At 40.2% G+C, this 15,517-nt stretch overlaps 1 protein-coding gene across 1 annotated transcript in view; it reads right to left on the reverse strand.

Moving 5' to 3' along the window:
- hmcn1 (hemicentin 1) overlaps positions 1 to 15,517 on the reverse strand; it is a 107,524-nt gene that overhangs the window by 70,166 nt on the left and 21,841 nt on the right. Inside the window, exons 2-10 of the mRNA XM_034081502.1 lie at positions 11,217 to 11,287; positions 9,297 to 9,455; positions 9,093 to 9,215; positions 7,770 to 7,941; positions 6,627 to 6,733; positions 2,579 to 2,699; positions 2,195 to 2,458; positions 1,946 to 2,090; positions 1,111 to 1,232 (exon numbers count right to left, since the gene is read on the reverse strand). Coding sequence (XP_033937393.1) covers positions 1,111 to 1,232; positions 1,946 to 2,090; positions 2,195 to 2,458; positions 2,579 to 2,699; positions 6,627 to 6,733; positions 7,770 to 7,941; positions 9,093 to 9,215; positions 9,297 to 9,455; positions 11,217 to 11,287 — 1,284 coding nt within the window. The remainder of the gene's footprint in view (positions 1 to 1,110; positions 1,233 to 1,945; positions 2,091 to 2,194; positions 2,459 to 2,578; positions 2,700 to 6,626; positions 6,734 to 7,769; positions 7,942 to 9,092; positions 9,216 to 9,296; positions 9,456 to 11,216; positions 11,288 to 15,517) is intronic.

Genomic DNA, 15,517 nt, shown 5'->3' on the forward strand with positions numbered 1-15,517 from the left:
GGTGCACCCAAGTCACGGTTTTGGCAGCTAAACTATCATTACACTGTGTTCTTCTTGGCGCCTGGAACTTATTTCTAACTTGTTTTAATATATTCTCCTCTTACATCATATTTACAGTCCATTGCTTTTCAAATCAGGCACACAAACCATATCATAAACTCCATGACATGATCGCTGTGAAGCATGTATTACAACATCATGTATGGGTCAAATTTTCCTTAAAGCTACATTAATTCTGCCAGAATGTAGGTTCTCTGCGTGGGATCCACAGCACGAGACAGTGAACCCTATGAAATACAACCCACATCATCTGGTGCTTAGATTCCAACCATATGTCCATAAGTAGTGTAAGTGTATGAGTTGTACAAGTGAGCATGTGAGTAAACCTATTGAGCATGAACTTCATCTTATTGCATCGGTTCACTCAAGACATTTCGTGTTTTTATACGGTAAGTGTTATCTCTAAACATTATACAGTTCAATAAAGATACGTTGAAGGCCAAGGGAAATCACAAAATTGTCAATGTGTTTTTTTAAAAGTACTGGCAGGCTGCCAGACTGCCATGTTGCACCGTGGGGAACGAGGGAAATAGAAAACGAACTTGCAGCCTACATGTCATGTGCAAAGAGCATGTTGTTAGTGGTATTTAAGAGTAAGTAATAAAGCAATTCGGTTGACTAATGTTTAAGCGAGCAGATATGTATGCTGTATCATACAAAAAAGAGCAATTTAATTTCAGTTGGACTTTAAATTGCTCCCTGCCCTGCGAGTAGATTCATCGCACACCAATTTTTGACAGTCTAATACTTGCCAGCCCTAAGCATTCCTGTCTAAGAGTCCCGCCTCATTACACACAGTGATGGATGGTGGCTCACCAAACACTGTTGATAATCATAAACTACAGTATTACAGTCCATTTACAAAAGTCAACACTGCTGTCTATGTAGCATGACTTTCTGCTATGTTGTAACAGTGTCGTAATACCTCATTTGTCTTATTATTCGGCAAATGTATTATGCTTCAGTTGATTTTGTGTTAATAAGATGGGTACTAATCTCACTGTCAATAATACACCCTGTTGCCAAATGAATCTTGGTATGTGTGCTCACCTGATACATCCAAGAAGGTGTGAGCTCTTCCTGTCCCGGCACTGTTGATCGCTATACACTCGTAAAAGCCCTCATCCTTGAGAGTTACCTGGGCTATTTCCCATGATGCATTGTGAGAATCACTAGAATCAAAAGAAAGAACAATTTCTTTTCACTTTTCTCGAGAATAATGCTGAAACCATTTGATCTGCTTCTCACTCAACTGGTGAAAATCCATTCAGATGTTATCATACAGTAGTGCACAGATTGAAACACAATATGCAAGTTTGAACCTCCATCAGAGTCTGGGGGAGGGAAGTATCACCGTTTGGATCCATTCTGTAAGTCTTTACGTCTGCTGAAGACAAACTTGAAGCTATAAATATATTTGTATCATATGTGGAAACATTATTATTGTCCAAACACGGCCGATTTTTTTCTCCAGAGCTAGTAGGGTAGTATAATGGCAAACCATAAAAGTGCTGAACAAACAGTTCTGACTAAGCAGATGTTATTGACTTTAACAGATGAATCCCACGGCACGTTCATAAAATGTGACTTTAAAAAAGTTTGAAATGGAACATGGATAAAATAACAGTTACTTAGTTTTGGAAGAGGTTTGCATTTTACAGCATGCCTTTGTCTCTCTCGATATTTCACTTTTGGGACTTTGGGAGGAAATGAAAAGATCTCCCTCAGCTGGATTTTAAGATAGAGGGACTGACAGACTGCAAACTAGTTTGTGGCAAATGTGTGATTTGTGACATTGGGTTATATAAATTAAATCGGCTTAACATAACATGAATTTAATTTAAAAGACAGTCATACACACATATTCCTCCCCAGCCGTGCTCACCTGAAGAGCTGATCCTCCCCGAGTCTCCTCCCATCCCGGCTGAAGCGCAGAGTGAAGGGGATCAGGCTGTCTACCTGGCAGTGGACTCCCCCTCTCTGGAGGTAGTAACCACGACTGATGGCTGGCATCAGCACCTTGGGAGCCTCTAAAAGAGAGAGAAAGACAAACAAAGGTAATCATCCAATAACAAATAACAAAGCAATCCCCCAGATCTTCATCTAAAAGTGGATGCCAACCTGCATCACTCACCAGGTATCATGCTGGAGAAGGAAACACTGGAGACTCTCTGGAACAGGAAACCATCGTGGTCATATCCTGTCACCCGCAGGAAGAAGGCCTGGTTGGGTGGGATGAACTCGGTGATGTTCCAGAGGCCGGATGGTTTGCGGTCAGGGTAATAGCGGATTGGCAACGTTTTGATCACTTCACCCTTGATTGACAGGAGCTCTAGCCTGTCGGCCCGAGCAGGAGGTAAGAGCCCGGTGGTGTTCAGCAGGATGTAAGTAGGAATTCCTGGAAAGAGGTTCAAACATATACTGTACACTTTAATGTCCCAAAGCTAAAGGTGTAAGTGAACACAACAGGTGAGGCCTTTTTTTCTTTTTACAATTTGGTAAGGTTGACCTCACTGACCTTGAACTGGCCTAATGGAGGTCTTTTTGAAGTCCAGGGTGGGCTTTCTGGAAAATCCGGATCGAAAGTCAATGGGGCTGAGACCTGAGATGCGGACCGAGTGTCTTCCTTCACTAGAGGTCTGTATCAAAGAAAAAAGGGGAAATATAGCTTTACAGATACTTTATACATTCAAGACTCAGACTAGAATGTCTTAAAAAGTAATGGTTATTACATCTGTGTTTATGGCTTTATTTAAAGATGTTCAAGGTTTGACAAAAACAACCACTTTATATGGCAGCATCTTCAGAAGTAATAGTTATTTGGTACAAATTGGTTTATTAAAAACCCAGGCCGTTACTTGATACTGTTTTATATAACTCAGGGAGACAAAAGGAAGAAGGGTTGTTGCATCAAAGGCAGCACTGAGTGGTCCAAATGACAGACACAACACTGGGCCTTGTGTAACAGCCTTTTGTGTGCCAACCATTCCAGCATGTATAGACAAGCCATTATAAGTAAGTCAAGTCTGAGTGTCGACGCTTAACATCATAGCTTATAAAACCTTCACAATTCAGAGATGACCCACTCATTCTGACATTCATGCTTTAATTAAATAAAGACAACTATAATCAAAGAATTCCTCATGTGTTCTTCATCGTGTGGAGGTCTTTTGAAGCTTTGCAGAAATAGAGACAGAGTAATTACAATGAAATATAGGTTGGTGAGAGGGGGGAACTCCTCGTCTTAGGTAAAATACCTTGGAGGTTTCACAGACTCATAATGCAGAATGAGGCACGCAAATCTACACTGTCATTTGCAATTGCCTGACATGAAAGAGAATGTGTACATTTAAAATGACTGAGTTCTACCAGACATAAACTTAAATTCCCTGCCAAAAGAACACCAGCAGCAGGATAAAGCAGTGAATTAAGGCAGACACATAACACAGCTAGAGGTGACATTTCTCAAACAATGAGGTAATACCGGGACAAAAGGGTTACGCCACAGCCTTTAATGCTAATGCCGGCCATTATGAAAAACAATACATGTCCTGGTCATTAAACCTGCCCTAATGGTTGCCATGGAATTATCCTGGGTCATTAGTTGGTTGTAAATGAGGCCGTAATTAGGGGAGAGGTCTTTTAAAGGTCACAAAAGACAAGAACAGTCCCTGTCATTAAAGCTACTCATTTCCCAATTTCACACCCACACAGACAGATTGACTAGCGGCCGGTCTGAGATAAACCCTCACTCACCAGAATCAGCTCACGTGTAGCTGAGGGGAGTTAAGTGGGACGGGTTTTAACGCCTGATACTTACTGATGGGATTCTTTAGGACACATGCAAAGAGAAACACTATTTTAAAATAAGGGTTTGATTTTCTTGAAAGCTGAAAGAGACTCAGTATTATTATGAGTCATAACGTGACATCAACTTTCAAATTGAACACAGGATTTACCCATCGCTTAGATTAGTTAACGGTAATATTAAATCCCATTTTATTAATTAACTTCATGTAGGGCTTTGAATTGCCTTTTTATCCAAATACATCTTAAGGGTTTTAATGATTTTTTTTTAATGTAAATGTTTTAAAACAAAGTTGTATCCTATCAATCTATTAAGAAAGCCCAGTTGTTAACCATAATCTGTAAAATATAGCATATAAGCAAATATAAGCATCAAGCAGCATAAAGGAATATGATGAGTTAAGTTGAAGATGTTGTGTTAAGTCTGAATACATTGTTTAATATTTGTTTTTATACTCTCTTTAAGTCATTTAAAATGTGCGTTCTGCTTCTTTACCCCACATATTTAGATAATTTGATATGTTGTTTTGTCTTCAGCAGGATACCTGGCTGCTGTCTATTTACTGGACAAAATACAAATAAAAAGTTTATGGAATAGAAAAAGCAGACACAAAGAACAAGGGAATGGCAGATCTTCCTTTGAACTGTTTTTAAAATTACAGCCTTCCTAAACTATCATCATGGGCTATAAAACTCAGTATGGAGCTTAATTTCACAATGATGAGGTCACAGGAGGACTCATATACTGAAACACAAATACTCACAAACACACGCACATCGTATGCACACACAAAACAAACGCACACGCACAACACGTTTTCACATTTTTAACTGACAGAAGATCTGTTCACACCTGTGATAATTTCCTCTTAGTGCAAAAAGAACATTATATTATGTCTTCTGTTTTGATTTCCAATACAGAATTGGCACGTTGATTTCATATGAGTAGTATACTGTATACTGTATTTAGCACAAAGCAGCAATGTAAGGTGTACACATATGGGCCAAAGTGTAGGAGGGTGATACAGGGGTAAGCCACTTTCTACAGTCCAACATAACATCCAATTAAGGGCAGATTAAAATGGATCAAATTCCTTTTCACATACTATCTGTGGCCCGGGTCCTACACTGGGGTGTCATGGGCCATTACACAGTGGACAGTGAAATCTCCCTGAAGTATTTATCCACATTTCTTTCCTGGGAAACACAGCAATAGATTAGAGGGAGATTTTGTAATCTGCAAACCAGATAGAGAAGTTTGTGGGACTGAGGCTAAAACAAGTCCAAGAGGAGAAACAGGAAAAACAAGATGTTTTGGGACTGAAGAGAGAGAGAGAACAGAGGACCCTACTGTGCTCCTCTGGAGGAGATAATTAGAGGAGTGCATGTGTTTGGAGATGCACGAGGAAAGAGAACAGTGACAGAAAGAGATTTAAGAAGAGACAGGGAGCAGAACCACAGGAGAAAAGAAAGCAGAATACAATCTCTCCACATCATATCTGTCTGATATCCTTCAGCACTTCTGCTACCACCTTGTTACAGCACACCATATCAATCAGCTGAAGTCTGAAAGCAAAGACCTTAACGAAAGACTTCTGATAATAATCTGATTTTAACAGCCCTCAATGTTTAACTGAGAAATGTTCTCAGCTCAATGAGCTCCTGCCAGTTGTTCTGTGTGTGAATAGAGAAAGGGCTCTGTGCACCGGTGTTTAGTGACAGACTGCAGCATGAGGCTAACCTGAGGGTTAAGTGCAGACACAGCTGGAAAGGGCTATTCTCATTATAAACAGTAAATCATCCAAAGTCCAAAAGCAAAAATGTATTACACATAGAATGTACATTCCACACCCATGTTAGCTAATTGAAATACCTTTACTTCAAGACAATTGGCGGATTTGCCTTAATACCATTACTGAGGGCATTAAAAGGGAATTAAAAGGGATAGAAAGAAGAAGAGGCACAACAAGAGGTAGACACTATCGTCTAGTCAGGAAAGTTTCATGCTGTACAAGATTAAAAAGAGTGTGTAGTGGGTGTAAACGTGCCAGAACAAATCATGGGAAATCCAATCCTTAAGGCATCCTCATCTCCTGCACTTTCCTTTGGGAGGAAACACTGAGATGACACAATTCTTCGTCTAATCTCTTTCCCTTTAAATCACACACATAACACAGCTATGCAGAGATGAGGGACATTTCCAAGAAAGAGTCTACAGAGAATACAGGGGCCACTGGGGCCCATTCCACAAATCACTTAGGAAAAAATGCTTGTCATTTTCCAACATCTGGCATTGACAGCCTGTGCAGTCAACAGTGTGACCATTTTGCGTTACCTTGACAGCAGGGTGCCAACAGTTTCAACAAAACGACAGCAAAGGGTGCCCCAAACCAAATGTAGCTGCACGTGTTGACAGCAGTGGCTCTGAACATACTTTTTCTTCATTTACCTGAGGACTGTCTCAGAGCTCAAATGACCATGTTATTGTTTGCTCAGAGATGCTTTCATCGGACATCATGTATGTGAAGTTGATTACATATCACTGTATCCTAACATGCTGAAACGCTACTGCAGTAATTCAATTTAAGAACCATCCTCAAGCGCACAGCTCCCTCCTGGGGTGTCAGTTGTGATCTTATCTCAAGATTATACTACTGAACTATTTGCAGTAAGTCTTTTGAAATGACAGCTCAGCTCAGGGAATTGTGAGGTAAAGCCTATAATTTAACACACATTCCCTGAAAAAAGGAATTGTTTACCTTGATAGACCACATCCCAGGCATTGGGTCCTTGATGTTGACAACTTTGGCGGAGTTGGGAATGTGCAGGAGCTCAGTCAGGCTGTCACTCTTCCCCACCAGCTTCCCTGGAGGCCAAACATTAAAACTGAGACATATATTCACCTTTACTGCAGCCTTGAGTGATCCAAATCATTAACACTCCTAGCATGGTTTTAAGTTATCTTAAATATTGAACGTTGGTTGTCAACATATAGAATCAACCCAGTCCTATAATAAAGATTTTTATTATTTTTTGCACTCACTTTAACTTTACCTCTCTACTGTATTTCAGCTTCTAGAAGTTCCTTTCTTCTTCACTTCCTAAATGGTAACATTCCTCTTATTCTTTAAACTCTTACTGTATGATTATCTACAGTCTAAAAAAAGCTTCTATTTGATTTAGAGAGACTAACACCAATACATTAAGTTTACACTAGGATTTGATATAGTTTGTCTGCTTTCAAAATCCACAGAATATCTATACTGGAATTACCTGCATTATCCACTTGTGAATCAATATCTAAACAACATTATCAACGGGGGAATAGTCCGCTAACTGTTTTTTGTTTGTGGTAAACTGTTTATTTTTGTTACATTTTATAGTGATTTTTTGTATAAAAGTGCTTGTAAATAAATGTTGTGGTCTTTCCTTTTTAAATGTCGTCACGCTTTTGGTTAATTTGTATATACCCCACATTTCAAACCTAGAGTTGCTTCTGCTGCTTGTCATTCTCTTTCATTTTAAAATGATTCCCTTTAGCAAAGAAAGATACTCGTTTCAAAAGATAGTTCCTCATTGAGTGTTATTACAATGTGGAAGAGAGCCATGGATTCCAGCTTTGGGACCTTTGATTCATGTCTTAACATTCCCTCTATTTCAATTATTTCTACCAAGGGCCAAATGCCCCAAAATAATAAAAAATAAATGAATAAAAGGTGTTCAGACGGGTGGAGATCTGTTATCTGTTATGATGACCATAACATATGATTCATGATATGTTTTTTTCACTTCTGTTTTTTCATTTTCTTTGTCTTCCTTCTACAGCATAATTTCTAAAACATACACCAATCTCAACAAGGAATACTGGCAATTGGGCTTATGTATGGTAGAACATATCATACCCTGGGGGTTCTTTATCTCAATGGTAGGTGCTAGGCCACTGAGGGCCACAGTAACTTCCTTCAGGCTGGGGTCAAAGGGTATCTGCCAAGTGTTGCTGGCCCCACTAATGTGATCAGTAGACAGCAGGTGGACCTTAGATGACTGCACCGCCTCCTCCACCCATTTCAGAACCTACAGCAAGGGAAATGTGAAAATTCAGTTTTAAGGAGGGAAATGAGCACATCTCTATTATTGTATAGAGGCCATATACACAATGCTAAACAAATGAAAATAACATGTAAATAAGTATTTTTTATCATTTTTATACAATAAATCTGCCAACTGAAAGATACGCACATGCACACACACACACACACACACACACACACACACACACACACACACACACACACACACACACACACACACACACACACACACACACCCACCCACCCACACACACACACACACACACACACACACACACACACACACACACACACACACACACACACACACACACACACACACACACACACACACACACACACACACACACACACACACACACACACACACACACACACACACACACACACACAGAGAAACACACACCCCCTCAGCTGCACAAGGTCATACCCTCAACATGTGCAAAGCTTTTTTCAAGAAGTTTCTAACATTCCCCCATGTCCTGCCCCCCTGTTTCCCCCCTGTCCCTATGGAGAACTGAACAGCTACTGTGTGAGACCCTGACCTAGACGCTATTGAACCCAAAATATGTAAAACAGGTTTTTCTTATGTGATGGTAATATTACGTGATGGTAATATGATACAGCAAAAGTCTTTGGGCAAAGCTTGGTGCACAGGGAAACATAGTTAAATTGACTCAAATGTCATACATTTAGAGAAAAACACTGCAAACAAAAAAGCTATTGTCACTCTTTTTAGTATTAAAAAGAGTGACTATAGCTTTTTTTGTTTGCAATGTTTTTCTTTAATGTTTATAAAAACAACAAAATTAAGAAATGAAAGTAAAGCACATGAGTCTCATGCAGATTTAGATGTTATCTTTAACAGCAAAACTTTTTAAACTTTAGATGTTGCCCAGTTTTATACTGCTGGTTTACACTTCTTGGAAACGTTAGAAAGAGCCACGGAATGCATTAATCAATCAAATGTAGTCCTGCACATTTGATCTGGATTCCAGACATGCTCAGCTAACCTTCTACTGCAATCTCATTCACACAGCTTAGAGGTAGAAACCAGGCCAAGCTGAAATTATTTGAATAAGGTGACCAAAGCATGTCTATTACAAGAACATTTCCATTCAGTGATGCCGTTACCTCATTGACTTGCTTCTTGTCTAGATGGAAGACCTGCCCAGAGCTGGTGGAGGCGATCTCCTCGTAAGCCTTGTAGCCGATATGAGTCCTGTCATCACAGTCCCCGGTCAGCACAAACACCACCTATACACACATGTATGTAAAACTATTATAGCTATTTGTCTCTAAATCTGTAAAACACTGTAGATTGCAATGCTATCAAACCTGTGATTGCTTCTGCTGGATGAGCTGCAGGACTTCATGGGTCAGCTTGTAATCTTTGGAACGGGCGTCCGTGAAGACATAAATAAATGATCCTGGCAAGGAGATCTCCAAAGCAATTTTAATGGCGCCAATGCTCATCTCTGGACAATCCCCACCTCCCTGAGAAAGACAAATATATCATCAGAAAATGGCGTGCATACAGTATATCCATGTTTGATTGATTTATTAGCCTCCAACACAGTCTTTTGAATTCTACTGTAAATATGTCAGTTATAGTATAGTATGCAGTATAAGGTAATACATGGCCACTTTATTAATTATACTTGAACAATGATCATTTCTACAAAAACAGAAAATGGCAGTTGAATTGTATTGGATTACATTATACAGATCTACCTAATAAAGTTGCTATCAAGTATATGTAATATGATGCATTGTTAAATTACATGGATACTTTCAAAATTAAAACTATAAGTAAAACTACTATTTTGCAAACTTGCAAAACTCGGTAATGATCTGTTCACATTATTTGTCCAGATTAAAATTGTAAATACAAAAAAAAGGTTTGAATGAATCCTAGGTAATGTATTAGCATCCTTTCATCAGCAATACACAACATAAATACCCAACATGTAATGCCTCAATGAACTTTGTAGCATTTAAAGATATGCCTAGACAATTGCTCCAACAAAATAACAGCCACAGCCAATACAGTCTAGGAAACAGTGTGATTGTATGTATAATTATGATTAAGTATTCAATCTGTATTTCTTATACGCTCTGTGAAGTTGTTGGGGTATAAGACAAATAGTGTCTGCAAGGGGTTCAATAACCAGCTAGGACGCATAACCCCAAGAGTAACATCTGGAATGGACTGACCCATCAATTTAGGACATAAAGGGTCGGTGTGGAGTGTTAGGTGAAGAGACAGGAATCCTCTGTCTCTGCTGGACCCTAACATCTCGCCTCTAGACAGTTCCCCACTACCCCCCACACTATGCCTGATAACCTCTCTGTGCACTTTTGTTCTTTTGGCTTAAAAATACAGTATGAAATGCTTCTTAAAATCTTCACAGATTAAAGTAATGTCACAAGAATTTCCATTGCAAGACAAATGCAATCCATCTATATTTTCCATGCACTCTGTCTAAAACTTATTCAGGGGTTGTCCAGGTGAAAAGGTGATAGGATGAAAAACAGACCCAGGAATGAAGCAGCTAGTGAGAGGAAGCTGGATCTCTTCCAACCTACACACAACACGCTCGCACACAAGATTAACTGGAGCACATGCCAAGGATGCACAGGATTGCCAAAATCTTTTTCTTCAAAGGACATTCTTATCTCTGTCCGTGTCCGTCCATCTCTCTGACAGACTTAGGCATGAAAAGTACCAGCTTTGCATTTGTTCTGCTTTGCTACACAAAAGTGTTTCGGCACAACTTCCTTTCTTTCTCAGAGTGATTACACAAACATTGGAACTCTGTTTAGCTGTCTGGCCATTGTATGTTTTTGTTTATACATGTGTTTGTAATGGTGCAGGAAGGCAAATTAATTTGCAACATAAGGGCAACATATGACCATATGAATTGAAAGGTTCCCATAAATAAAATGCATTAATATTATTATTATTATTATTATTATTATAGCCAAGTGTGATAGTCGAACCCCTACACTATATGAATGAGGAAAACTGGGAACATTCATCCCAAGTATATTGTAAAAATAAAGAGAAAAAACATTGCTTGAAAAAACGTTATTCAATGTCCTGTACACTAACCAATCAGGTGGTCTTAATCAGCTAACCCATGTTTCACCCATATATCTTGCATGGTCAAGGCCAGATGATTTAATGCTACAGCGATAGCATCCAGGCTAATGCTGCTGTTTCCTTCTCTTGATGAATGTGATCTCAGAACCCACCTGAACGTACAGCTCTCTCAGCTCATCCTGGAACTTCTTGGGGTCTGTTGTGATTGTAACGGGTCCAATCTCTGCAAAAGAAACAACAGAAAGAAGCTCTGTGATTAATAGGGCCACAGGCTGAACTCTGCATCAGATGAATAACTCAAAGCATTTTTGTTTCCTAAATCCTTGTCCTTAGCCAAATATTGCTTTTGGCAGTTGTCAACCGATATCCAGATTCAAATGTCACAGTATGAAATGCAGTGAGGAAAGATTTCAGGAAAGGAAATACATTTAAACTAACAGAGAAAGGAGGGAAGGAAATGTGAGAAAGGTGCTTATAGAGAGATACATTAAACATACAAAAATAAATGACATGGAAAGTTTGAATTTACTCTTAACATGTTTATCAAGACAGATTCCGATTCAAAGATTCAATGTTTTTAATGTCATATACAGTACACTGCTACAGTGTAGTTGAAATGAAAAACTTGGGTCCCAGGTTCCTCAAGCAATGCAATATAAATATATAAAAGACATAAAACACATTTTAAAAAACAATAACAAATTGTGCAAGCTTAGGTGTTTAGCAGTCTTATTGCCTGTGGAATGAAACTGTCACTGAGTCTGGTGGTTTTAGTTCTGATGCGGCGGTACCGCCTGCCAGACGGCAGCAGACAGAATAGTTTGTTGCTGGGGTGATGGGGGTCTTTGATAATCATGTGGGCCTTCTTCCTGAGCTGCTGGGTGCAGAGGTCCTCCATGGATGGCAGCTACGTCCTGGTGATGTGCTGTGCAGTTTTCACCACCCTCTGTAGAGTCTTACCATTGAGGGTCTTAACATACCAGGCCGTGATGCAGAAGGTCAGGATCCTCTCTATGGTGCTCCTGCAGAAGGTCAGGATCCTCTCTATGGTGCTCCTGCAGAAGGTCAGGATCCTCTCTATGGTGCTCCTGTAGAAGGTCAGGATCCTCTCTATGGTGCTCCTGTAGAAGGTCAGGGTCCTCTCTATGGTGCTCCTGTAGAAGGTCAGGGTCCTCTCTATGGTGCTCCTGTAGAAGGTCAGGATCCTCTCTATGGTGCTCCTGTAGAAGGTCAGGATCCTCTCTATGGAGCACCTGTAGAAGGTCAGGATCCTCTCTATGGTGCTCCTGTAGAAGGTCAGGATCCTCTCTATGGTGCTCCTGTAGAAGGTCAGGATCCTCTCTATGGTGCTCCTGCAGAAGGTCAGGATCCTCTCTATGGTGCTCCTGTAGAAGGTCAGGATCCTCTCTATGGTGCTCCTGTAGAAGGTCAGGATCCTCTCTATGGTGCTCCTGTAGAAGGTCAGGATCCTCTCTATGGTGCTCCTGTAGAAGGTCAGGATCCTCTCTATGGTGCTCCTGCAGAAGGTCAGGATCCTCTCTATGGTGCTCCTGTAGAAGGTCAGGATCCTCTCTATGGTGCTCCTGTAGAAGGTCAGGATCCTCTCTATGGAGCACCTGTAGAAGGTCAGGATCCTCTCTATGGTGCTCCTGTAGAAGGTCAGGATCCTCTCTATGGTGCTCCTGTAGAAGGTCAGGATCCTCTCTATGGTGCTCCTGTAGAAGGTCAGGAGGATACTCTCTATGGTGCACCCGTAGAAGTTGCAGAGTATCCTGGAGTCCATGTTGAACCTCTTCAGCCTGCGGAGGAAGAAGAGCCGCTGTCGAGCTGTTTGGGTGATGGTGTTTGTGTGATGAGTCCATGTCAGGTCCTCAGTGATGTGGACACCTAGGAACCTGAAGCTGCTGACTCTCTCCACAATGAAAATGTGAAGGTCTTTACTGACTTTAAAAAAGACTTCCAATTATTTCACTAATGCACCAATGCTGATATCATCTCCATGTCATAAACCAACATTTAGTCTAGATAGTAAGAAGATAAAGGAGACAAAAGTGCTGATTGATTAATCACACAACTATCATGTTACTGGCGTTTCTTTGGTTGCAGACAAAATACTTGTTTTATTCATGTATTGTTTTGTTGTCATTTCAAAGAATGCTTTGAATTTTGCCAAAGTGGGGCCATCTTTGACTTTACCATAAAGGGAGAGCCCCCACCTCTATATAGGGACAACATGGCCTCTCACAGTGTTTCTCAACTTACTTTGTTCTATCCCTTAATGAGCTGCTAAGCCCCTTCTTGAGTGAAACTGTGTGACTTCAGCCACTGCAGCTGTGCTGTGGAATGAGCCTGATGAGGGGCTGCACCAAGCACACACACACACACGTAGGCACACACACATACAGACATACAAGCACACACACACAAACACACACACTGCAGTTTTGCACATGCAAGCAGATTGGGCAACAAGGTTTCCCTTGTTGAAGAGAGGGCAATCACAGAGGACCCCTTACTTTTGGAAAAAGGATATTGAAGTTGAACTGTTTTACAACAGCCTTAAATGTTGCCTAGAGGCCAGGAGCCAAATTAAGAAGAGTGCCAAAACTCTTTTAACATACTCAATGCTGAGAGCTTTTTATTTTCCTTCTGTCTCCAGTGATTTTTTTAAAGGAAAAGATTTAAGGCTGTTGAGTTTCACATCATTTTACACCACATGCAATGATGAATCAAAAGCCTTTTCTATTTCTTTTTTAAATGAGCATCACTTTACATTTCTTCTTGAAATGCACTCCACAGGCACCTTCAATTTCTATAATAACATACACAAAGAGGCAAGATCATTTTTCCAAATGACCCATTTTTTGGCATCCTTGTGAATCCTCAAGGTGGAGTGAAGGAACATTTGCTGCGATCAGAGGCACTTTTTAAACTAACATGGCAATGTGTCTGGCCGCTGTGAACGGAACATGGATCTCCTGCCAAACTTTTGTGAAATGGAAAATCTGACATCTCTTTCCTTATGGGAGAAGTTCCCATGGCTGTTGTAAGTATTCTTTAGACCGTTTTGGCAACGGTGATCCTAACCACAGCCACCTTCTTTACACCAGCACTATGGAAAACCAAAGCTAATACTCATGAACTCTAAACAGTATCAGACATCACAACCCCCAACAAGAAAAGCCAGGGGTTAAGTGCCTTGCCCAAGCTTTGTGTAAGTCAAGGGAACTCTTTACAGTATTTTTCCAAACACTATCAGAACCCTTTTTAGGCAAATCGAAAAATTCATTTTGAAAAACTCCCTTTTCATACCACCTGAATATTCTAAATGAAACATGTTTGAGGACAAATGATGCTGACTCCTCCTATATGGCTACAGATATAATGGAAATCTTAATACAGTCTACTGGCTGCCACACAGGAAATAGTTGTAATGCTTTCTCTGTGATGACAAAGAACACACAAGTGGCATGAACATGGCCAACTGAATGAACTCAGTGAGAAAGAATGCTCTAGTCTAAAGTCTGACAAGTGGGAACAACAAAAGAGAGAAACAGACCTACACCTCATCCGTTTCTTCAATCTGTAGTGTTCTTGACACAAACGGACTTGAAATAAATAATCAAAACAAATACCTCCACTTTGATATTCCTCCAGCATTCATCCGTAATGTGGCTGTAAAAGGACGCATCTGCATATCACGTGCAAGCTTAAACAGAGACAGAAAGTCTAATGGGAAGGAACATACTGGGCATCTGTCCAATGGCTAACTCCCTCTTACCTCCACTGACATTGGGCTTAAATTAATTTGCCTGGGAATCAATCCGGCATTCGTAACGGAGTGAGTTTCTCTTTCCTTAGATCATCAGCAGCAAGGAATCTCAAGGCCAATGCAATGAAAGGTCACAGCCGTTAAGGTCTTCCAACAAAATACATTTTGGGTTTCGGCATCCATTCATAAGACAGGAGAGCTTTGCAAGCAAACATGACAAACATGACAATTGAAAATACATTGTACTGACATTTCTTCAAAGTTGTGACAATGATATGAGGAGGCACTTTGGGAAAGTTATGCTCTTTATATGCCCTGTGCCTCCAAGACCTTCTGCCAAAGTGGGGAGTTTTTTTTAGCAGTGGCAGAAATTACTGTAATTTTTTCATTCCTGAAAGCAAAGAGCAGGATTACCCGGGTTTATAAGAGCCATATTACAAAGCTCGAGAAAAACAGCACTGAAAACAACAGCTACCAAATGTACCATTCAATTCACTGGTCACTTCACTCATTCAGTTCATCAATTCCAGCAGCAAAACAGCCTCAATGGAGGTGATCTTTTTCCCATTTATAGGGGCCGGTTCACTCATGATTCAATATTTGAATTAACTAAACATACCCAATGTGACAATTATTCCAACTGATTCAATAACACACTGTATGTATGTTATTTACCAAAAA

This window comes from Pseudochaenichthys georgianus, chromosome 4, assembly GCF_902827115.2.
Source record: "Pseudochaenichthys georgianus chromosome 4, fPseGeo1.2, whole genome shotgun sequence".
Lineage (NCBI taxonomy): Eukaryota > Metazoa > Chordata > Actinopteri > Perciformes > Channichthyidae > Pseudochaenichthys > Pseudochaenichthys georgianus.